Source organism: Crinia signifera, chromosome 5 (genome assembly GCF_055691185.1).
Source record: "Crinia signifera chromosome 5, ASM5569118v1, whole genome shotgun sequence".
Classification (NCBI taxonomy): Eukaryota; Metazoa; Chordata; class Amphibia; order Anura; family Myobatrachidae; genus Crinia; species Crinia signifera.
Genome location: NC_139221.1, coordinates 234,091,447 through 234,117,773, shown reverse-complemented (window position 1 = coordinate 234,117,773; position 26,327 = coordinate 234,091,447). Strand labels below are relative to the sequence as shown.

General features: G+C 44.9%; 1 protein-coding gene across 2 annotated transcripts in view; it reads left to right on the top strand.

Annotated features, from left to right (window-relative positions):
* Positions 1–26,327, top strand: part of OSBPL10 (oxysterol binding protein like 10) — a 389,517-nt gene that overhangs the window by 296,248 nt on the left and 66,942 nt on the right. For both annotated transcript variants that reach the window (XM_083188653.1, XM_083188650.1), the window contains one exon: positions 12,490–12,627. In XM_083188653.1, the coding sequence (XP_083044779.1) occupies positions 12,490–12,627 (138 nt within the window). The remainder of the gene's footprint in view (positions 1–12,489; positions 12,628–26,327) is intronic.

Here is a 26,327-nt window from a genome sequence, read left to right as displayed (position 1 = left end):
GCCGTTTTCGCAGCTATGCCCCCTTTGCGCCCATCAGCAGGCGGGACATTGAATCCCACCTGTCGTTATGCGGTTGGTCTGACTGCATATGGTCCAGGATCACGGCTGTCAGCGGGGATCGACAGACGTGATCCCAGATTGCATACCCCCCCTTGAGTTAACATGTGTCTCGTTGAATTTTCTCTGGAGTAGGTGTAACTAACCACGGGCTACACAAGTATATTACAGTTAACGCTTGTGAGCCAGAGCCATATAAAAAATTCAAAAGTAACCATTATTTATACATACCCAGTAGCATCCCTTGGGCAATTACCTTTGTCAATCTTATGCACATATACCACAGGGAAGGGGGAGACATGACAAGAATTGGGACAGCTTGACCCTACACTCATAATGCGCATGTTTGCATCACATACCATCAACATTTGCAGTGAGTGTAATCATGGTGATTGATGCTGTAGCTATCTCTCTGGTAAGCTATCCTTAGACCAACTTATGTGCCAGCTGTAGTTCACAAGGCATTAAGCAGGGACTTCAATTTTGCAAAAGGCAAGCTTGCATCGTTAATCTCACACACTTGCCTTCATTTGCGCACCCAAGAAATGTAGAATTCAAATAGAAATGCAAAATTTGTCCAAAAAGCAAACAGAGAAAAGAACATGAAGAAGTGGAGATCCCTTTTTTTGGAAACCCCTAAAACTGTCAATTTTGTTATCAGAATATATATAGGGCTGTTAGTGGGTATAAGGAAGGTATTGGACGCTTGTATCAAGGTGTCCAATGGCTTATATGTGCATTTTTTGTTACAAAAATTAAATTAAAAATTTTAAGATTATTTAAAAAAAGCTATCTGCTGTTGCACAATATGTATAAGGCACTCTGCTGTCTGGCATCAGGTGTATAAGGGGGCTACTAAAATGTGAATAACAGACCGTATTGTGTAGCATGCATATTATGTACAAGGAGTACTACTGTGTGGTGTAATGTGAATTGATACTATTCTGTTGCCATGCCCTTCTTGCCCTTAAAGACACGCTCTATTCCTGTTTAGAATATGGGAGGGAGAGAGGCATTAACTCCATTTATGGCATAGGGGACCAAAATTTTTAGTTACGGAACTGTGTGAGCAGTCCAAACTCTCCCAAGGCCCCCACCACAGAGTCGGTTCCATCATATAAACAGTACTCTAGCAAGGAAACAGCACCAGGCTGGAGTGCATGGCCCTACATCCTTTGTTGGCTGTGGTACCTGCTGCCTCTGATATTGCTGTGCGAGCAGCAAATAGCAAGAATTGAAAGACCCGAAAAGCAACATGTAGTGTTTGTGTGCTGAGGTGTTGCTAGTTATTTGGAGGAGGAGTATGTGTCTGGGTGCTGCAATAGTGTTGGCAATGAATCCAGGGGGGGGTTGCACCTTGTCCCCATGGCAACGCTAGCGGCAGGTATCAGCCTGCAGGCTGTTTGCCCCCTTTGGCCACCGTAGTGAGGGATAGCCGGCCCCCAGCGTGCTCGCGCACTGTCACTGTAGAAGTGACAGCGCACTTAGCCTTTTAGGAGCCAGCGCGCCAATAGTCACCCTGTCAGCGTGCTGCTTACTTTTGAGTAGTAGTGCCTGTGTCAGGTGCCATTAGTGTGTGTCCCCAGCGCTTAGTTTGTGTGTTGCGCTGTGTCCTAGTGAACAAGAGCCCCGCTGTGTGTCCGGCAACGGTCTAACAACCACACAAGCACCGCCATATACAGAGGGTGTGTGCCAGGGTGCTGCTGGGATGTTCGCATACCTCCAAACTTCTTGAGGTCAGGGATTGGGACTCATGCCCAGTCATTCAATTCTGAAAAATGGGGAGAAAAGGAAAAATGGGAGGCCATGTCCCCATTTTGATGCTGCGGAGCATGGTCAGCACTCTGAGCTACTAGCTATGCCCCCTGTTCCTCTGTCTCCTGGGAGACATGTGCACAGTGCCTATTCTCCGCATTAAGAGGGTGGACTCCCAACTTCGGCCCCCCCCTTCCCCACCACGGGACACTCCCAGCCCCAGGTGGGACAGTCTAAAAAAAGGACTGTCCCGCAAAAAAAAACAGGATAGTTGGAAGTTAGTACATGTTAGTAGTAAATGCAGGGGTAGTAGATTGTGTGTCAGGGTACTGCTGAGGTGTTAGTAGTGAATACAGGGGGAGTAGAGTGTGTGTCATTGTGCTGCTGAGGTTCTAGTAGTGTGTGTGAGTGTGTGTGTGTGTGTGTGTGTGTGTGAGGGTACAGCTGTAGTGTTATTAGTGAATGTGGGAAGGGTGTGTGTGTGTGTGTGTTTGTCTGTCTGGGTGCTCTTGAGGTGTTTGCAGTGAATGCAGTGTGTTATGCTATGATGTTAAAAGTGAGTCATGCTGTACTTCCTATTTTAAAAATCTGATACAGGTGAATGGTGATGGGGGCAGGGCTGGACTGTTTGCGTCATTAGGCCCCACCCCTTGTAGCATAATGTAAGTTGCATGTATATGAATGGGGACAGGGACAAAATGATGTCATTGGCATCAAATTGCAGCAATCAGCCTGATCCACTCTTTATGGACTGCTATTCGAGATATTATTTTACTCATTCAGTGAAGACTAGGCAGTGGACAAAATGCAGGAGTAGTATCCATTCCCACAGATTCCAAGAGATTAGGTTTGTATGCTGAGTTGTTGGAATGGAGTGCAGGGAAAGAATTACGATGTCTGCGTGTTGCTGGGATGTTGGAAATAAAGTGTGGGAGGCAGTGCTAGATTAAGCCTTCGAGGGGCCCGGGGCACTTTAGACAGGGGGCCCCCTTGCACTTGTCATTACTGGCCGCAAACTGCATGGGACAATATTACACTGTCAAAACACAGAGTAAAGCCAATATAAGCTTTGTCAATGGGTAACTGCAGGTGTGATATATATATATATATATATATATATATATATATATATATATATACACACATACCACATGAAATGCCTGTGTTTGTCACTCTGCACCTTACTCTGTAGGACTGTAGGAGACCTCACAGGCTCAGTGCTGCCTCTGATTAGAAACCCTCCCATGACTAGGCCGCTGCTGCTGTCCTCCATGGGCCTGAGAAGCATGTAATGAGCTCCACCAATCAGAGCTCAGCACAAACCTCTCAGCCTCTGCCCTCTTGTGCAAAGTGTCATGGGACTTAGTCAAATCCCAGTAATGCACTGCACACTTGTGCACTGCACACTAGCAACGAGCATGTAACAGCTCCCCTGGCAACAAGCATAAAACCCCTGGCAATAAGCATGTAACCCCTGGTAACAAACAATATACCTCTGACAGTGAGCATGTATGTAAGCAGCAGTTATGTGGTATATTATGTAAGAGGCATTATTATGTTTAATGGGAATTACGGTGTTGGCTTTATGTGTAATGAGCATTACGGTGTGTGGCATTATGTGTAATGGGCATTGCGGTATGTGGCATGTGTAATGGGCATTACAGTGTTGGCATTATGTTTATTGGTCATTACATACATTGTTGGCGTTATGTGTAATGGGCATTACGTTGTTGGCGTTATGTGTAATGGGCATTACGATGTTGGCATTATGTTTAATTGGCATTACGGCGTGTGGCATGTGCAATGGGCATTACGGTGTGTGGCATTATGTGTAATGGGCATTACGGTGTTGGCATTATGTGTAATGGGCATTACGGTGTGTGGCATTCTGTTAATTGGGCATTACTTGTTGGCATTATGTGTAATGGGCATTACGGTGTTGGCATTATGCATAATGGGCATTACAGTGTGTGGCATTATGTTAGGTACTTGTGTATTATCACGGTGCACGCGAGGGGACGTGGATTACTTCACAGGTATGCCGCGTCCCCTTGCGGGGCTCACTGCGCTCGCCACGCTTTGGGCTCGGTGGCTCGCTGCGCTCGCCACACTATATAGAATCAACTCCACGCCGACGTGGATAGTGGGGATATGAAAAAATTCGGAGGACGCGTTCCGCCGCCCCTCGCGGGGCTCACTACGCTCTCCACGCTTCGGGATTACGTGGATAGTGGGGGGGGCGTGGATAGTGGGGTGCCACCCTAAATGGCATTGTTATGTCATTCCGTGGTATAGAATGTGATGGCTGCTTGTACAATTTTTTTATCTCATCGCATCCTGTATACAATGCTGTACAATGCGACGCGATTTTTAATCGTGTCGCATCGCATTGTACACATCGTACAGCATTGTACATGGCATGCGATGCGACGCGATTTCCCTATGCGGAATAGCCCTGTACACTAATAGAGCTGTGGGCGCCGTGATAATACACAAGTACCTTATGTTAATTGGGCATTACGTTGTTGGCATGTTTTGCAAAGCACTGTCCCCATTTCTGGTGTATGTGTGTGTGTGGGGGAATGATTGTTTATTCCTTGCTGCATACTAGAGCGGAGAAGGGAGAGGGTAGGGTGGTGAAACGATGGCGATGGTGGTGTGTTGCCCCCCAGGCTGAAAGTTGCCAACCAGCCCCTGCGTACAGCAGTGCCCATTCACAAGTTTAAACTATGCAGTCGTTAGATGTGGGCTCCCATGAACCCAGGTTGAATCCCGGTAGCCAATTTGTTAAACCGAGTCTCGCTCACTTTCCCCATAGACCTCTATAAATTGTGAAGTGAGACTCACGTCTATGCAATAGTATTTTCTGAGAATGTTGTCTATTTAACAGACAGTAAAGTAGTTTCTGCACTATAGTGCATTTCAATGGACACTTTATGCACGCGCTTTTGCTATAGCATTGCAATAGACATCTGATGCATGAGTAGTGGTGATTTTAAAAAGCGACATCTGATTAATGATCGCTGGTATTGCACTCATCCGGTAATGCCATATGCCATACACCATACTGTGTGACTTATTGCACTGCTGTGAGACTTGGAGTGCTGTGGCTATTTGGTGGGACAAAAGCATAGGCAGGCTAGATGACTGTGGGCCTTAACAAGAATTTCCCTAATGATCCAGTGAAGTGAATAAAATGAGAAGAGACTCTTGAATCTCAGCCTTTCTGCTGTGTTCTCAGACCCATTCATGTAAATTACTGATCCTGAGCTACTTCATCAGGCCAGAGATAAATGAACAATATAAATTAAAGCAAACTTTAAAACCAATTATTATTGCATTAAGATCAATTCTTTATCAAGAGAATAAAGTAGTTTTATTTTTTTAGATTACTTATGCTTGTCAGTCAGGTTTCTCCATGCAAAATTATTAGAGGTGATTTCAGGAGAAGCAGTGTTATTGGATTGCATAATAAAACACTTTCTCATCAAAAAGTTGTTCTTTGTCCATGCTTTTGGAATGATCTCAGATAGAGTCTCAGTTGGCCACTGGTAGATGCCCCTGGCCAGTCAGTTGTTAAGGACAGAGTTGGATTAAGGCTTTGGGAGTCCCAGGGCACCTAAAAGGGGGATCTCTAAAGACCAGCATTTGGCATATTGCAATGGACCTTCATTCACATTTGGTTGGAGTTGTATTACTGTTGCTGACATAAAAGCAGCAGGGATAGGACTAATATGATGATGCAGCAGGAGGCGTCGGACATCCTGCTGCATTACTGATCCGAACAACTTCCAAGGATGCAGTTTCAGATATTTCCCCAGGAACCCTCAGCCAGCTACGTGACCAATGGGGATGTGCAAGCCGGCTGTCACATTACCTACCAAGAGGCTAGGGAATCTCCATCTTCTGACAATGATCCTGTGAACGGGGAGCACAGGGTAATGTACCCCCTGATGACCCCCTCCCCTTTTTAATCTGCGCTGATTAAGCAGGATAAATGATAGCATGAATGATAGGCATTAGAGACTGAGGATTACGTAAAAGTACGAATTGAGATATATATATATATATATATATATATTTTTGGAAAAGAAATATAGGACCATGCGCTTAGAAACAGTCCTCAAATCCCAGTTGTCCAAAAACCCTATTCAGGGTATCAAATGACACCAACGACCAATATCAGTAGTGCAGCACTTTTTCTGAGAGTCAGGAAAGGGGAACGGGAAACCCCTGGAATCCACAAAGGCAGCAAAATCTAAGAGAAATGTAGAAAAAGGCGCTTCATGGTGCAGTAACGTAAAACAAATTTATTAGGAGTAAGGTTTGAACTCCACGGTAAAAAGAGTCAAAGACCCGTACCATAAAATACAACTCTGTGGGCTGGGTACCACATGGTATGATATAAAACCATAGGCAAGACTGCTCACGCTGAACCAGGACCGGACATCAAGAGACGTTTCTCAGGTAACCACAGGGCTGGTTTGCTCTGCCGCAATCGAGGACGTCACAGACAGCCGGAGACAGGAGACAGCGAGGAGATCAGCTGGGAGCTTACGACGAAACGCGTCAGGGCGTGGCTTACGACGTGCTCCCAGCTGATCTCCTCGCTGTCTCCGGCTGTCTGTGACGTCCTCGATTGCGGCAGAGCAAACCAGCCCTGTGGTTACCTGAGAAACGTCTCTTGATGTCCGGTCCTGGTTCAGCGTGAGCAGTCTTGCCTATGGTTTTATATCATATCATGTGGTACCCAGCCCACAGAGTTGTATTTTATGGTACGGGTCTTTGACTCTTTTTACCGTGGAGTTCAAACCTTACTCCTAATAAATTTGTTTTACGTTACTGCACCATGAAGCGCCTTTTTCTACATTTCTCTTAGATATATATATATATATATATCATATTGCTCAAAGTCTAAGAGGGGTATTCAATCTGGGGTCATGGCTGTCGAACTGGCCCGACAGCCGTGACCCTGTCCCGTTCTCGGTCTTCTCGACCAAGAAAAAGCAGGCGGGACTCAATGTCCCGCCTGCAGCAGGATGAGAAGGGGGCGTGGCCGCAAGCTGCGGCCGGGAAGAGGCGAAGTGCAGCCGGGAGCTCGTCACTTCCTGGCTTTTCTCGGCAGAACAAGCCCGACTGCTTGTGAAGTTGGGCTCGTTCTGTGAGATCCCCTGTTCAATGATGTTGAGGAAAATAGCATTGAAAAGGGCCATGCAGCGCAGCGGCGTAACTACATTTTGGGCGCCCCCCCGCCATTAAAGGGAGGGCGCCCAGCCACTCACCCGCCCCGCCGCCCACCGCACCAACCCCCGCAAACCCCCCCCCCATCCCCCGCAGTCTTACCTAGGTTCAGTACGCGCTGGTCCCGGCTCCCTTCTTCTGCTATGAGGACCACCACAAAATGTCCAGAGAACTGTCTGCTAAATGGGGGCGGACATTTTGTGGTGGTCCTCACAGCAGAAGAAGGGAGCTGGGACCAGCGCGTACTGAACACAGGTAAAGACTGGGGATGGGGGGGTTTGCAAGGGTTGGTGCGGCGGGGTGGAACTATAGCACTGCCTCCCCCGGCGCCTGCACATGCATAGCGCCCCCCCGCGGTCGCGGGGGCTGCGGTGCTATAGTTACGCCACTGATGCAGCGATCTCGGGAGATTGAATACCCCCTTTAATCTAAATTTGTGCATGGAAATTCTTCAATATCAAAGGCAAATTTCAGATTTATAATTAACGTATCTCACAAGTTCTGAAATTCTTGCCAGACAGCGATAATCTATAAATCAATCCCATTTACTTATTCTGTGTCTAAAGGGATTAGTACATGATAAAATCTTTTTTCTTTATTGCTCCTAAAAGAAAATTATTAGATGTCAGTGCTAAAAGATCTTTTTTTATTGCTCGAAATTTATTTTTTAATTGATTGCCGGGATCTGGGAATATATTTTCACTGGGATACACTGTAAAACCTAAGTTGTGCCTTCGTGTATTGAGCACAGTTCGGAAGAGTCTTTTGTATGGTCCATTTGCTCACGGTTTTTCTACATTCTGACATTTTATATGAGTTTTACATGTGTTTCAATGCAGCAAATGCACTTTGAAGAATATGTAGTCACTGGGTAGACCATGTCTAGGTCGACAGTCACTAGGTTGACCACTAATGGTCAACAGTGACTAGGTCGACACCTTGAAATTAATCTTATCGCAAGAGCTGGCGTTAATAATCGCATATGTGAGAGCATATGCGATTATTAAGAATGTGGTACACGGTGGAGGGGAGCGAAAACGGGTGGTGGATGTTAGAACATCCCGCCCTTTGAGAGGGTTTTCCTTTTTCTTTTTTCTTTTTTTTTAAAGCGGCAATCATTTTCACCGAAAAAAACAACAGGTTTATTTTGCCATGTAATTAATTCCCGCTTTTAAGAAAGGCCTATAATCAGAGAGCCAACACGTTACCGTAAATAAAAGCATCAGTATAGCGCCTAAGCTGTAGCCTTGTACCTCATATAGGTACAATACTAAGCATTGCTTGAACCTTTTGTACTCCAAATTTATTTTTGCCATTTAAACAGTCTGGTTTAAATGTTTTAATTACCTGTAATAATTTGTTTTTAATTCAAAAATGGTCTACATTGACTGTTGAACGATTTTAATGTTCTTATTTTAAAGTGACTCACCGTTGGATTTGCTAGGGCCGTTGAGCCTAGACTAGACATTGGACTTGAAAGGGTTAATCTCTGTGGGTGTTTAAATCCATTGTTCCCATCATCAAAGACCCTAACAGGGCATGTTTTACAGATGTCCTAATTGGTACACAGGTGTATTTCTTACTGCTTGATAGATAAAAAAAAATCACAGGTTATGCTAGTTATGTCACTTGTGATACTGAGGAGGTCTGTAACATGCTCTGTTAGGGGTTCCTGAGGGATGAAGGCCTGATTTAAAGAGTCTGTGCACAAATCGAATGGAATAGCGGTGTACCAGTAAGGAGACAGACAGTGTAGGAAATCCTTACTTTGTCTATAAAAGGGATTCCTCTTTATAAATTGGCCCTGTGCACTGTGCCACAAGTTTCCTCGTAAGGCTGTAAAACCTTGGTCTGTACTAGAAAGGACATGAGATGGGTGACTGAGTAAGTCATCAGCTGTGCGTTGGAGGACAAAGCTGGTGGCCAGTGCAGTCTGATATGTATAAATTAATTATACTTCTAACAAAATAACATTTGAATTGATTTTCAGTAATGAGAAGAAACCTTTTAAATAAAAGGTTGAAGTGTATTTGAAACTGAAAACAGACTTTTTCGTTATTCATGTGTGTATTTGTCCATATCATATTTATGTACTGCTACATACATGTGCTATGTCTATTTGTGTTTGTTATATTGGAGTATTCATAGGGGTACAGACCAGTGTCGTAACTATTTTTTGCACGCCCCCTGCCGGAAAATTTTGCGCGCCCCCCATCCCTTACAATAAAGCCTCCAACCACGCTGACGCCTCCTCTAGCATCCTCAAAAAGTGTCTGCTGTATGGGGGCGGACATTTTTTGAGGGTCATTTTCATTAAGCCTGCCAGGAGGAGAGTCGCCCGGGACCGCAGTCAAGAGATTAGTAGCATCTGCGTGTCCCGGCTGCAGCGGCGGCGAACAGCAGCAGGTTAGAGCATGATAGCCCCGCAGACCCCTGGCGCCCACACTTAATCAGTGCCTCCCCACGACCGCGGGGTCTGCGGGCTATTGTTACGCCACTGGGCCCAAATCAGACCTGATCGTAAGTCTGCAAATTCACAGGCCAGAGGATTATTGAGAGACTGTGTATGCGTACGGCGCGCAGTATGCATAACCATCTTGCGATAAAGTCCTGCTACTTTTATCACCGCTAACAAGATGCAGGGTGATTGACAGAAAGATGGCATTTGTGGGTGGTAACTGGATGTTTTTTAGGAGTGTCACAGAAAATGCAGGTGTGCCCTGGCCAGGGCCAGATTAAGGTCTGTGGGGGCCCTAGACAACAAATTTGTGGGGGCCCCCCACAGATCATGCCGACGATGCCGCGCGCCCCCCCTAGTTAGCCAGCTACCCTCCCCCAGTCAGCCCATGCCTCCCTCGTGCCGCCTTACCCCTCCGCTCAGCAGGGACCTGCAGATCTTCTCTGTGAGGTCCCGGTTCCCCTCCTGCTTCTGCTATGTAAATGGTCCATCACAAAATGTCCGCCCCCGTTTCACAGAACTGTCAGTGTCTGCTAGAAACTTGGCAGCCTGCCAGTCTCTGTGCGCGTGCTGCTCTAGCTGTTCTCCTAGCTGTTCTCAGCGCTACGTTACCAGCTTAGCGTGTGCGCGTGCCACTCTAGCTGTTCTCATTGCAGCGCTACGCTATCAGTGTAGCATAATGTACACGCTACAATTGAGACGCTGGATTCAGATGCTAATGCGTCTGAATTTGGTAGGGTGTAGGGGTACGGTAGAGGTGCACTGTGCAAAACACTCCTAAACCTGTTCACAATGACACTAGTCGACATAACAGCTGTCGGCCTTGTAAATTCCACTATCCACGCCAACCCAAAGCGTGGCAAGCGCAGGCGGTACGCGTCCTACGACCTTTTCATACCCCCACTATCCACGTTGGTGTGGAGTTGAGAATAAAAAGTGTGGCGAGCGCAGCGAGCCACCGAGCCCGAAGCGTGGCGAGTGCAGCGAGCCCCGCGGACACCTGTGAAGCCCGCGAAGGGACGCGGATACCTGTTGCGTCGACTAGTGCCATTGTGCACAGGTTTTAATAGTGTACCCCTAGACCCAGCTAAATTTAGATGCTTTAGCCTCTAAATTTAGATGTACCCCTACACCCAACTAAATCCAGACGCTTTAGCTTCTGAATTTAGATGCCCCACCACCTTAGCGGCTTGCAAGGTGCCTGGATTCAGACGCTTTAGCGTCTAAATCCACACTTCCCCGCTTCTTAGCGGCTAGCAGGGACTCTAGATTCAGACGCATTAGCGTCTGAATCTAGCGTATACATAGCGCCTAGAGCGGTGTGCCGGGGTGTGTAGTTTAGAAGCCCCGGCACGTCATCGGTGTGCCGGGGTGTCCACTTTATCATGCCCCCCGTTGTCAGTGGTGCCCAGGCGCTGCCTATTTAACTGTGGAACTACAAGTACCACAGTGACCTGTCAGCGCCTGGGCAGCGCGCTGCTGCTGGCCGGCCGCTACGCTGTTAACGTAGAGCTAGAGCGGCACGAGCACAGTCAGACAGCGCTAGAGCGGCACGCGCACAGTTAAACAGAGCCTCTGGCAGGCTGCCAAGTTTCTGTTACAGACTGTGCGCGCGGTGGCGCCGTGAAAATACACAAGTACCGTGTCTGCTGTATGGTGCGGACATTTTATGATAGTCCATTTCCAAAGCAGCTGTAGGCAAGGGGGGAGCCTGGACCGCACCGCAGAAAAGATGTGCGGGTCCCTGCTAAGCGGAGGGGTAAGGCGGCCACGGCACGAGGGGGGCATGGGCGACCGCCCCTATCGCCCCTGCTTTAATCTGCCACTGGCCCTGGCATTTTAGGGGAAGTTTTGTGACGACAGCTCCGGCCCAGATCAGCCGAGTAAGTCCTGGACTGCACACAGACTGCACACAGTGGATTCAATGTTGATTGGCTTGCTAATGGATCTAGACATTCTTGCATGGTTAAGTGAAACAGTAACTGCGCTAAAATAGGTGCAATAACACTATTGAAGCTAAATGCAACAATTTTAATAGAAATTACATACAGTATGCATAAAACACAAAGTAAGATTAAAAACAGCATTGCATGTTGCAAAAGGGTTAAGAGGAAGGTGACATGAAAACTACAGTCCATATGGTACTGTATATATGTCTGGGTAAATGTGCGTGTCCATTCCTATTATGCCTCACCAGTTGGTATTCCCAAACCAGGGTTCAGATTTAATCCATAGGGTTCCTTAAAGATGGCTTCATGGGGGATGCTTTCCTCTTGCTTTTTATAGCCTTAAGGTGTGTAGAGGTTCTGCTGCGGACCATAGCCTCAAGCAACAACAAGGGTTATTCAGAGGCTGTTCCAGACACTGAATAATAAAGATGTAGTTTTCAAGGAAGGAAGGGGGGTGGGGCTGTAGTTCTCACCTTGGAGGGTCCACCAATGCGTTTCGCTGTGTTAATAGCTTTTTTACCTTTTTGCATGGCTGTAAAGCCTTCACTAGCTGTACACATACATTCACATGGCATACACATTCATTCGTATAGTGGGATTTTACTATAGTGGAGGGCAGCATCTACTTGATTGCTGACAACTGCACATTCGCGACCGTTGGATCTGGTCTGAATCGGTCCCATGGACGCATTATTGTAAAGCAGACAATTCATTGCTCTGTTAGTGTTGGATTTGCCACCTGGGCTCACTCTCCTTATAACCTGGTCCTTGTCACTGTAATCTGAGTATTATCATCAAGCTCTAAAAGTACTTTCTTTCTTTATTTCAAATTAACTGAGTTTTGGCTTGCAAGAGACTTCACAGAAAGGGTTTAGAACATACACACAGTAAATTCAAAAATAAATAAAGTGATTGTTATGGAGAACGAATAACTAAACTTACAAAATCATTGGGTGAAACAATAAAATTCCTGACATTTCCAAGAGATAATTGAGCTGTGTGTATTTTTTCTACCCCTCTCATTTCTAGTCTGGTCCTCCGGAGGCTGAAGATGAGCTGACGGACACAGAAGATAATGAGGAAAAAGATTTAGGCGTCATGGATGATCAGCGTAGTGTAATCCTCCACCTTATCTCACAGCTCAAGCTTGGAATGGATCTTACCAAGGTACGCAAAGAAGATTCTGCCGTATTGCTCCCATTCTACAGCCAGCTTTCTCTCCTCAGCTGAAACGGAGTAATTAGATAATGTTATTCCCTTGGTAACAAGATTAACAAATTCTTATTTGAAATCTTGTCAATCATGGCAACTAAAACTGGGAAGTAGATTTAACTTAACCTGATTTGTATTTGAAACGTATTGACAATGTCAGATGATTCCCCATATCACTGAAGCTTAGGATTTGTTAGATTTCTCTATGCCTACTCGAGTGGGTATATTACTGGGGTCCATAAAAGAAAGACATCAGGATAATAAGGAATCGTGCATAATGCACATTTTTATTTATCATTTAACAGACGTAGGGCCAGATGCACCATGCTTCAGAAAGTTATAAAGTGGAGAGTGATAAACAACAAGCCAATCAGCTCATACTGTAGCTGTTATTTTTCAAACCCAGCCTATGACAAGACAGCTGATTGGCTGTTGTTTATCACTCTTCATTGTATCACTTTATGAAACTTGATACATCTGGTCCTTAAAGTAGTTCCCAAACTGCCTCGGGACACTTGCAGGGGTGCCACGGGTTGGTGGCCCAAGACCAGTTCAAATTATTTATGGTCAATTATTTATGGACAAAACCAATTCTAGTGACTGCCAATCATAAAATATATGTACAAATAGAACAAAATCCTGCCCTTTACCACATAAACACAATCTACTTAGTTTTAGATTTTTTTCTACATTTTTTTTTTTGGCCTAGGGGTACCGTGAAAAAACCTGTGATTCAAAAAACATTGGGAACCCCTGCTCTATGCTTTAAAAAGTGTCCATAAATGTTGCTATTCTGCTGGTTTGCTGCAATGGTACTTGTATTTGTACGGATTAAGTGGTCAGTTCACCTCTAGGAACACCAGTAATAACCCCCGACCCCTTCCCCCCAATTTTACTATTTTCATTGTTTGGTCATAAGTACTCTTTTGGTGCTTGGTAGGTTAATAATAATGATAATAATAATAACAATAATAAAACAAGCCAAGAGCTATCACATTTTATGTTTCATATTTAATAATATATGCATATTTACTAATTAGGACAGTATAAACAGAGGCAGTCTGCAGCTATGGTACAGTGCAGTACAGTGGAAATATGTGTAGTTACTGGTACTGTACACTTCTGCCTGACAGCAAAAAACCAAGTGTCCAAGTGCCACCTCCCAACAAGTGGCAACCCTAGGAGACGTGAGACACCCCTAGGACACCTGCCTAACTTACCTAATGTGAAATTCACCACTAACCATTCACCACCCAAGCTCTTTCCACATAAAAAATAGACAGAAAGGTAAACGGCGCTAATGGACTAGAACACAAGTATCCAAAAATAGAAATCTTTTATTAAGCAAAAATAATTTAAATCACAATGCAACCGACCGGTGAGACAATTTCATAAGCTTTGTGCACAGAAACTTTTCTAAATCACATAAAAACATATGTTTAAAATTCTAATTCCTAAGCTATAACATATAAGGCTAAGTACATTGGCTAGTGAGCCTACAATATACACCCAATTGGACTTTGGCAATACCAGAGGCTTAATATTAGTTAGTATAGCTGTGAGTAATCTACTCAAATGACGCTGTTTTAGACTGCCCCTGTACTTGGGGATAAATCACCCAGAGTCACACCAATGCGCAGGGTTAGTGCTGTTAAGCTTACAAGCAGATTAGTCAGTCATACCATAGCTTGATTCTTTAGAGCTGCAATTGCTCATTCATTCAGACGCTGCTGTAAACAAATCACTTTGCACAAATACTTAAGCTTCCGTTTTGGTGTAGAAACTTTGCCTTATTATCATCTGATGAAGCCGCTGACGAGGAGAGAGGCGGGCAAACGCGTCATCACTAACTGCCATCGCCACCACTAGAGCCTGGGAGATACACGCCGGAGCAGGAAGTCCTAGAAAAGGCTGTGATATTGGGAGGACCAGCAGCCGGGCACCCGCTCCAGGCAGGTAAAATCTCACCTACAAGTGTATTACAATAAGGCAAAGTTTCTACACCAAAACGGAAGCTTAAGTCCAATAATCACAAACACAGATGAATGGACAAGTAGACTGCGCATCCAGCTGCTAGACAGTTAATATTCCTATAGGTTCCTCAATAAAACCTTCACCATACACCAACAACAAAATGGAATAAACTTATCCAGCGCTTGGAAAGATGAGTGACAGGATTCCTCCGATGTCATATACCATATAAATTAATAGAAAAAGTGTATAATGGTGAAGTATGTTTTAAAACATCACACATTTATTATCACTTAAATAAAACTTCAATAAAATATACATAAAAGCACAAAATAAAGTGCATGAAAAGCAATCCTTGAATTATGGGAGGTTGGTAAATTACCGGATGTTTAAGGAACTGACAGTCAAGCAGTTCCAAAAGGGTATAGGTCTCAATCACCAATAGGGATGCTGCTGGGCACTCTGTATGGCGATCCTCCTCCGGCTTGTCCTCCTTCCAAGGTACTTATGTGCAGTTCACCAACGCGTTTCTTCCTCCGCAGAGGACTTTTTCAAGGTGTTCCACATAATGCACACAAGCTCCTTATATCCTAAAAGATTCCCGCGCCGCAGCTGGACTTCTAATTAGAACTACAAGTCCCACAGTCCCTTGCTGCGGCGTGGGCTTCCTGTACGCCGTATGCCGGCATCCAGGGTATCCACGGCAACCCCAGCCTCTGACGCAGCAGAGTGCTGGGTGCCGATACGTCATATCCGGCCTGGCGTTCCCCAGATTATATGAGTCCTGTATTTCAGCTTTCAGTGCGGCACAATCTTGAATGCCGATACGTCACGTCTGGCTGAACTTAATGTGATGTTTCATTGGTTCAACAGCGCAGTTTGTATACTCTGTTGCTAGGGAACATATGCCAGATTCTTTATGATGCGAAAAGTCAATACAGCAAATCTAGAAATCAAATGACAGACAGTTAAGATTTATAAAATAATTACAGAAACCACTTGATCTCAAAGTCCGAATTGAGACCAGCGGGGATTAGAGTATTTAGCTCATATATTGTTTGCATCTCTGCCTTAGCGAGTTGCTTTGCCAATCCCCGCTGTCTCCAATTCTCCTTCACCTGCCTCAGTCCACAGAACTGCCTGATTCCAGATGTGCAACAATTGTGTTTAACCCTGAAGTGTTCTGACAACGCATGTGTCATAACACCTTTTCTGATATTCCGCAGATGTTCACTAATGCGGGTTTTAAGTGCTCTAGATGTTCTTCCCACATACCATAGGTTACATTTGCACTCTATGGCATATACTACATTGCTGCTATTGCAGGTGACAAAATCTCTAATTTTAAAAGCCTTATCATTAATTGTGACTTCATTAATTTTTGAGAAATTTCCTGTGATCCCTCTGCAGCCCAAGCATACTCCACATCTAAAAAAACCTTTTGATTTTATGGTTGTCATAGATTTCGTGGGTGGAACAGCACTTTTAACCAGACTGGTTCTAATAGTTGGCGCTCTTTTGTAAATACACAGTGGGCCTTATTCTGGTTGGAGCGTCCGGGCCGTACGCGTACGTCCCAGGGTTTTTAACGATCTGCGCATGTGCAGATACGCTAATGCGCCGGCGCGAACACTCCACAACGCTTACGGCCGGTGTCTCAACGTGCGAAAAAACCTGTACGCGAGTGTACGGGTAATGGGGCGGCATAGGGGCGTGTTGATGGGAGCGGCCGAAATAATGAGGGAAAATGGGCGTAAATATGGGCGTACACGGGGGTGTGCACCAAAAATGAGCGGTGCTACTACCGCACGATCGACTAAGGCACCGTTCATTTCGGACACCAAACAGGCGGCCGCCAACCGCCAGCTCAAACCACCCCTACAGATACCGCATGCCAGCGTGCGCCTGAGTTGGCTAATTAACACTGATTACTACTCAAACACATACACCTGAATGTAATAAGCAATGCTGCAGTCTATTAACTCCAAACCATGATTTCACTGCCTGCAAGCCACACATACAGCACGCAAACACATTGGAAGCTTATGTTTCTATACTTCTCCACATTTAAAGGTTTGTTTAATTTAAGGTAAGAATCTTTTTATACGCTAAGGTAGGTATTTGCTAAACAGACACATTCACTACGTGCTTTCATAGACTTTACGCAGTAGCACACTCAATCTACACAAGTCGACATGTGTCAACGTGTTCACTCTAATACTAACATAGGTTTTGTATTTAGGATACAATAACATAAACCACATCTAACACCTACAAAGGATGTTTCAGCAATGTTTGAAGCCCATGACCACTATTTTCCACACAATCTTTGTATAGTACCCAAAATAATGACCTGTACCACTATCTCATCTGCTATGATTTGGATTTGACTACACTCTGGATGTAAGATGCCACCAATCACATTATTGCACTCTCATCTCTCTAACAAAGGATTCCTACATCTGCTTATGACACTGTCAAATCATATATATTTAAAAAGTTAGGCATGTTTGTTCACAAGCTAATTTATCATGTTTGGCCCATTCACACATCTTTTTTTAGGGAGGACACATATGCATTCCTACACAAATGTACCTTTTCACCCTTGTTTGTCTGCCTCACCCACTCCATGAGGAAAGCATTGTTCTGGACCTGCTTTTACCTACTACTGTAGGAGCTACCTCACCTGCACACAAACTGCTTTCTCACCTATTAAGTTGCTCTGCACATGTGCTGACACAAACTAATTAGCAGGGAAAAGTTGGATAGGAACATGGGAATGGCCATGGAGAGGGTTACACATGGGAAACTTCCACCACACTTCAACAAATGTTCAAAAATACCCTGGTCAGTAAGTACACATAAATCTAGTATTTGTTTCACACAAGAAATTACACATACCACAATTTTGTTTTAATTTGTAAAATAAATTTATTTGCTGTTCAGCATCACAGCTTGACACTTTAATGTGAGAAATCAAATAAACAAATAAAATAGACACACAAATAATAAAACAGCCAGAACAAGAGGTTGCATATCTCCAAACATGTGTTACCCTGCAAATGCAATGGTGAAAGAAATGGGGACACCAGAATACGTACTGCAACAACCAGGGTGAATACTAAGCAAGATACACACCACCAAAAAAAAATATCCTGCATTTGTAGAGGTCAAAATACGAACTTTCATGCCCATGGCACGCAAATGGATCGATGGGCAACTCAGGAAGCGGATGTCCAGTGCAATTTAAACCTTTGGCCTCCAACCACAGAGGAAGTGAACCAGGTCTCATTTGGGCCCTTTTTTGCCCCTTTTAGATGGGGCCTTGGGGACAGGGGCCTTTGGCTCAGCTGGCTTTCGGCGTCTTTCCCTAGTCGACACAGGAGGGTCAGCCGAGGTGGAAGGTTGGGGAGCAGCTTGGGGTGGGGCAGCAGATGGGGGATTGTCCCTTAGGGACCTGGCGGTGGACAGCTGCTCCGCAAGAAGTTCATTCTGGCGGCTGAGGTGTTGGCCAATGCTTAGCATGCCAGCCGCCAGAGTTTCATTAATGCGGTTCAAGGCCTCAACCTGCAGCTGGTTTGTGGCCTTCCACTCCGCCAGAAAATCCGCCACCTGCTGCTGACGGATCGCAGCATCCACCCCTTGCTGCTCGATCCTGTCCAGCGTCACCAACAGGCTCTAACTCCATGTCTCCTGTGGCTGGGGCTGGGGGCGACGTCTTGGTGGAGGCTGGACCACTTGCTCCACCTGTGGCTCTGCAGAGGAAGATGCTGCCGGTACATCCTGACTTTCTGCTTCTGCTAGGATAAGAATTGAAAACAATGTCACCATCACATACGCAATAAAAAATATCTTTCTAAATACAATGCATTACTGTGACTTACCATCAAAAGCAGCAGCAAAGACCTCCGCCGGGAGCTCACTGTCCATATTGGAGATCCCCCTGATCTCCCCCACATCGATCACGTCACAGGAGTCCAGCTCCAGGGGGTTATACTCCAAATGGTCAGGCATAGGACCGCTCCCGGTGGACATGCTGTGGTTGTACCGGTCAGTCATCTTCCTCTTCAGGGCACTTTTGAAGTCAGTCCACCTACAAGTTTAAAAATACAAATATCACCATGAGATATGTGCACCACTGTGCTACGTGTAGGGTTACCACCTAGTCCCTTTAATTCCGGACACATGTTACTTACACAGGTTCTGTGGCAGTTTAAAATTAGGTGAAGTGGAGTCTTGAAGTCAGCCAGCCACAGAACCTGTGTAATTAATATGTGTCCGGAATTAAAGGGACTATGTGGTACCCCTAGCTACGTGACATTTCCTAGTGTGGGTGATCTTATGTTTTTTTGCCATGTGTGGCCAAATATTTCTTTGATGGACAAAACCATGTGCACTGCAGGTGAGGCAGGTGTAAAACCCCACCCTAATCTGATTATCTCTGCACAAGTAACACCTGCCTCACCTGCAGTGCACATGGTTTTGTCCATCTAAGAAATATTTGGGCAGAAAGAGTGAACTAGAATAAGGGCCTCAGTTCCTGCTGGAGACTGCTGAAAAATTGCCCTGACAAACACACTAACCTTTTCTTCACCGCGTCCCAAGTTCTGACCACTGGTGACACCTGGTTCACTTCCTCTGTGATCTTGTCCCAAAGGTTTCTCCTTGCACTGGCACCCGGCTTCCTGGTTGCCAATTCAATCCATTTGCGTGCCCTGGGCACTAGAATTCGCATTTCGGCCTCTACAAATGCAGGGTTTCTCCTTCTGGTGGTGGTATCCTGCTCAGTCATCACCCTAGATGTTGCAGCACGTTTTCTGGTGGCCCCAGTTCTCTCACCATGCACCTGCTGGGTCACACCTGTTTGGAGAGATGCAACCTCTTGTTCTGGCTGGTTGCTTGGCCCTTGTGGAGCTGGTGGAGGTTCACCAGGGCCTGTTACTGAGGGGCCCGCTTGATCTTGCAGGCGACTCCTCTCTTGGGCCCTCCTTCTCCGCTCCTGTTCCCTCTTGTTGAGTGCATCAAGCATGGATTGTGCTGTAGCTCTCTGCAGAGCGTCCTCTGCTGCAGAATCGTCTGAGTCAGACATGTTTGCAGCAATTGTGTGCTGCATCTGACTGAATATTTTTATATTAATCTCCCGCCATGAACAAGGGGGCGTATATTTTTTCCCGCAATGTAGATGCAAATTTACGCCGATATTTCCCGCCGATAATTCCTGCTTAAATTACGCAGGTCTCAACGCACCTGATCAAACACCTGTATATGCACATACACAGGTTGTGGAGCACTGTGCTACATCGTGAAATGTGGGCACCTGTCATTCCAATGACGAGTGTTGTCAGCTGGTATCTGTTGGAGTTCGTGTATGCTTTGTGAGTCACATTTCAAAACATCACGATATAATGCTTTCCTTACATATGTAATGTGTATGAAATTGTCATACAGCAACATGTTGCATTGTGGCCCTTTAGGCAGCGTAGTTATAAGTAGAGGGTTGCGTGTATTATTTTCCGCCTACTGTATATACAGTACTCCTCTCCATGCATATCGGTGTATCGTGCCCCCTTTAAGCAGCGTAGTTATAAGTAGAGGGTTGCGTGTATTATTTTCCGCACACTGTAAATACAGTACTTCTCTCTTCATTGAATGCATGCTGTTGGTTGTGGTGTGTGTATATCGGAACGGTCCGCGTAAGTTTCTATTCGCATACAGTTTGTTAATGTAAGAAGGATTAATAAAGTTAATACCAAACAAACAATTTTTTCGACCAATCAGCAAGCACCAAAAGTGATATATGTACCTGCAATTAATAACTGCGCCATTGCCAATATGACTTGTCCAAGAGCTAGGCCCTTTTCCACCTCAGAGCTTTTGGCCCTGGTGGAAGTGATGGACCGTCACCTGGGGCCCAGGGGCCCATATGTCAGAAATGCCGACAAGCGGCGGGCGTATACTGCTGCCCGCCGCCTCATCTTCTCTACGACCGGCGTCCGCAGAAGCCTTGGCAGGTTGAGCGGCGCTGGTCAGACCTGCGCCGGCGGCAGCCGGTTTTACTCAGCAGCCTTCGCCGCCATATTGCCCGATGTAAGTTTTGATTACTAGTATGTCAGCGTTTTTTAGCAATGTTTTGTGTACTTTTTATAAATATGTTCCTGAGTATGGGGGTGTATATGGGGGGTATATGGGTGTATATGGGTGTATATGGGTGTATATGGGGGGTATATGGGTGTATATGGGTGTATATGGGGGGTATATGGGGGGTATATGGGTGTATGGGGGTGTATATGGGTGTATATGGGTGTATATGGGTGTATATGGGGGTATATGGGGGTATATGGGTGTATATGGGTGTATATGGGGTGTATATGGGTGTATAGGGGGTGTATAGGGGGGGTTTAAGTAGTTGATCAGTTTTTGGGTGTAGGATATCAAATAGTTTGCATGATAAATGTCTGAAATATCACAGCAATGATAATTTTGAAGGTTATGAGCATGACTAATGTGAATTTTTCTTTCCCCCTTTTTTATGAAACCCAATCTTCGATTTCTATGCCATCAACATGAACATTTCAGCACGGGCAAGGGCACGTATGGAAGCCCGGGAGCAGGCAGCCCGGGACCAGGCAGCCCTGGAGGAGGAGGAGGAGGAAGAAGAGGAGGAGGAAGAGGAGGAGGAGGAGGAGAAGAAAGAGGAAGAGGAGGAGGAGGAAGAAGAGGAGGAGGAAGAAGAGGAGGAGAAAGAAGAGGAGACACTGGGTGCAGTTTGGACCCACACCATTTCCCCATCCCCTTCCCCCTCCACAACCCCCACCCCCTCCACAACCCCCACCCCCTCCACAACCCCCCCCCCTCCCCAACCCCCACCCCCTCCACAACCCCCACCCCCTCCACAACCCCCACCCCCTCCACAACCCCCCCCCTCCACAACCCCCACCCCCCCCCCCTCCCCACCCCATTTCCAACCCCCCTACACCTCTCCACCACCCACCCCCAAATCTCTCCACTCCCCACTCACACCCACTACCTCGGTCCAAACTCCAGGACCATCCCCCTTGCTCGGGACCCCCCCAACCACTGCACAGCCAACCAGCGGCGACCAGGATGGCTCAAGTAGCCGTAAGTAAATAATGTGTCTAATGTTGACCTACACATTTCTACACATAAACAATCACAACAACCACATATGTGTATCCAACATCAACATTAGTTGCAACATATCACTGCAGGCCGACCATGAGGTGTGTCCTGTCCTTCTCCAGGAACAAGGCTCCCCTTGGTGGTTTTTTTGAGTGTGGCCATGCCTCACCCCTTGAATAATTGACATAACAGTACATCCAATGAGATATCCGACATTAGTGGTGTGGTAGTTATGTGGCTCCAGGTGTTGGGTAACTCCAGTTCCCAGCATGATGTGCAACACAGGGCCGGATTATAATGGAGGCGCAAGGGGTCAGTGCCCCTGGGCCCCCCTCTAGCTAGGGGCCCCCTGTGGTTGTCATGTATTTTTTAAAAATAAAATGTTTAAGTTATGTTTTTTTTTTTTTAGCTAAATGTTTTGTGCATGGGTGGGGTAGTGCTGCAGCTTGACCTATCTGCCAATGTGACAATGATTTATGGTGCTGAGCATCGGGAGCCAAGGCACACTGATTGCACAAGTGTGCAGTGCATTTCTGGGAGTTGACTAAGTCCCATGACACTTTGCACCAGAGGACAGAGGCTGAGAAGTTTGTGCTGAGCTCTGATTGGTGGAGCTCATTACATGCTTCTCAGGTCCATGGAGAACAGCAGCAGCAGCTTAGTCATAGGAGGGTTTTTAATCAGAGGCAGCACTAGGACTGTGAGGTCTCCTCCAGAGTAAGGGGCAGAGGGACAAACACAGGCTTTTCATGTGGTGTGTGTATATATATATATATATGGTGTCTATTATTATTCCGAGTGCCGCCAACCCCCTGTCTATATATATATATATATATATATATATATATATATATATATATATATATATATCCCCTGCAGGTAACCATTGACCAAGTTTATTCTGCCTTTACTCTATGTTTTGACAGTATAATATTCGCCCATGCAGTGTGCGGCCAGTAATGACAAGTGCAAGGGGGCCCTCCGCTCTAAAGTACCCCGGGCCCCCCAAAGGCTTAATCTGCCACTGGTGCAACTTAAATGTAGAGATTGTTTTGGTAATAGTGTGTGAGGCCATGCGGATGCATGCTTTACAAACATAGCTGTAGGCCTATAATTTGTACAGCAATGTCCTAAATTTAAAATAGTAAGGAGTGCTTAAGCCACAACAATGTCATAACCCTTAAATAGCACAGGCTAATTGTGAGGTTAGAGGACAGTCCCCCCCCAAAAAAGTACCAATTGGGATACAGCATACATTCATTGATGAAGGAGTAATTGAATTAATGTTATTTACTATGTACAGTATGTGTGTGTTAACATATTATTTTTTAGTACTGTGTTTACAGCAGACCCATCTTCAATGTAGTTTCTAAATGTATGTGGCCTTCACACATAACTCTGAACTTTTTATTATGTACAAATACAACAAACATTTGTGTATGTTATATATTAATTTTTTGTTTTATCCCTTCATTACAGACACTGAACAGCAGCAGGAGGAGGTGGCAGCCCTCATGCGGGAAATCATGCTGACCCTGGTGTACCTCCAGCTCCTTTTTGGACTTCTGGAGGCCCGCCTTTAATTTTTTATTTATCCCCCCCCCTTTTTATTTTTGTATCCAATAAAAGTTTGATTACAGTTCGAAATTGCCTGTGTTTTTAATAATAAATATGTTAGAGGGCGTGTAAGGGTAGGTACATACAGATGTGTACTGTAAGTTATACTTGTAATTTGAGGTGAGGGGTAATGATTGATGTGTGAATGTGTGTGTTTTTGAGTAAAATAACACATAGTGAAAATGCATGAATGTTTAATGTTGTTCGATTAAAACATCACACATAACATCAGGGTAGGTATACATGTTACACATTTTGGACAAAGTAATTACGTACATAATTTAGTACATATACAGAAACACCAACATAACTTGATTTAAAAGTAACAGCAATATGGGGACACATAGATAGTGATTAAAATGCCACATTAGAACATAACAAATATATATGTAATGTGGGTTAAAATGTAGTTTTATTAGGTCTTTATTAAGGTAGACAATTGAGTTAATAGAAAACAATAAGTGAATAACAAATAGATTAATTAATCAATTGTCAGATTAGTAGTTGAGAGGCAAGATTTGCAGGTCCATATATGTGAAGGGTATGCCAGCGTGCACGGACGTACGCTCACTCTCACGAGCGGTGACATAAGCTGAGTTTTCCATTGAAAACAATAGGGACCCGTCCGTGCAAACTGGCGTACACTCAGATCTCCGCAAGAAGTCGGTGGGGAGACGGAGGAAAGACGGCCGTAGACGGCGCCGTACGCTCAGTTGTACGCCTGTTGTCGGAGTGCAAGGGCTGGCCCGTCCGCGTACGTTGCCGTACGCTCATTTGTACGCCACTCCCCTTCTACGGTATTTCTGGCCGTACGTAAGCGGCTGATTTGTGGGTGGACTTAACCCTAACGGCCGCGTACGGCTAGCGTGCGGTAATGGCGAACGTACGCACGTTTGGCCGCTCCGAGCAGAATAATGCCCTTAGGTCTTTTGGGTATAAGTTTTCCTATTGTTGAGTCCTTTAACAATACCCCCCCAATGTTTCCTAAGTGTCTTTTCTAGTATTTTATGTTGGCTACTATAAGTAGTTACAAATGCCCATTCGAATTTGGTTTTGTCCTCCTTCTGTGGTCTCTCACTGGGCCTGAGTAGTGATTCTCTATCCAAATCAGCTACTTTATTGTTAATCATTTGTAACTGATTTTCTTCATAGCCAGAAGATTTGAACTTTTTTTCCATGGTGATTGCTTGATTTTTATATTTTTCAATAGTGCTGCAATTCCTTCTAATGCGTCTGAATTGGCCCTCTGGAATAGAGCGTAGCCAGTCTGGGTGATGGCAGCTTGTAGCTTTAATGTACACACTTGAATCTGTCGGCTTACTAAAATTCATGGTGTGTAAATTATTATTTTCAACATAAATAAACACATCTAGAAAATTAATTCTAGTTTTACTGCTGTCAAATGAAAATTCGATATTCAATTGATTGCTATTAAAATAGGTAAAAAACGTCTTTAAAAGTTCTTCCCCTCCCCTCCATATAAAAATGACATTGTCGGTGTATCTTTTCCATAGCACCAGGTTCGCCCCAAAGGGACAGTGGTTCCAGATCACGTCCTCTTCCCACTGTCCCATAAAGATGTTTGCGTAACTTGGGGCGAACCTGGTGCCCATCGCAGTGCCAATGTTTTGGAGATAAAAATTCCCATTAAAACAAAAATAATTATTTTCTAAAATGAATCGTACCCCATCAATTAAAAACTCCTGTAGGGATTTATCAAGGTTACTACTATTCAGGGCTTTTTTTAACGCCTCAGTCCCCTTTTGATGCTTTATTATAGTATAAAGGGACTTGACGTCCGCCATTACTAAAATGAAGCCCTCTTCCCATGTGACACCTGCTAGCGCATTAAGGGTGTCTCTGGTATCCTTAAGATGAGATTTATTCTGGATGACCAAGGGTTGCAAGAAATAATCGATATATTGAGACAAATTAGCACTGACAGACCCAATCCCCGAAATAATAGGTCTACCTGGGGGGCATATTGGGTCCTTGTGGACCTTCGGGAGGATGTATAATACGGGGATAGAAGGTTCCTCATTATACAGAAATGCAAATTCCTTGTCTGATATTACATTTTTTGTTTTAGATTCCACAAGTAAATTTTTTATTTTGATCAGCATTTTAGTAGTAGGGTCACTTTTGAGTTTAGTGTACGTTTGGCCCTCCGTCAATTGTCTATATATTTCTTTATCGTAATTTTCCTTAGTCATAATGACTATTCCCCCCCCCCCCCCTTTGTCTGTGGGTTTTATAATCAAATTCTCATTGTCCCTCAAGTTTTTCAAAGCATTTTTTTTTTGACTGTGAGATTGCATTTCTTTATTCTGTGGTCCATTTCCTTGATATCATCTGATACCAGTTTTAGGAAAGTTTCCACAAAATTTCCCCTTGAATGTATAGGGTTAAAAATAGATTTCGGTTTGAAGGGAGTTTTTTCCTCTTCAACCTGGGACACTGTTTTTTGATTTAGAAAAAATTTATAAGGTCAACAAACGTCTCAAATTTATTTAGAGGGAGTGAGGGAGCATATTTAAGTCCCTTCTCAAGGACTGCAATTTCGGCCACCTCCAATTGGTGGTCCGAAAGGTTAAATATTTTGATCTTTCCTTTTTCATTATCCACATTTGCTCTCGATACATTCCTTCTCCCTCTTTTTTTATTATGTTTCCTTTTGACCTTACATGGTTTCCCACCCCTTTTCCCCCTTCTTTTTATCGTGGTCTGAATGTTTCTCTCCTCCTGTATAAAAAAGTCGGGGAGGGGCAACGCTCTTCCCTTAATGCGTCGTACCTATTATTTGTTTCCCATCTGGGAGGTCTAAATTCCTCATGCCCCCTAGTGGTGTAGGTCCTTTCGTTCCTATTCCTAAGCGGGAAACGATCCATTTGTGAATCGTAGTGGTTAGGTCTACGATTGAAATGTCT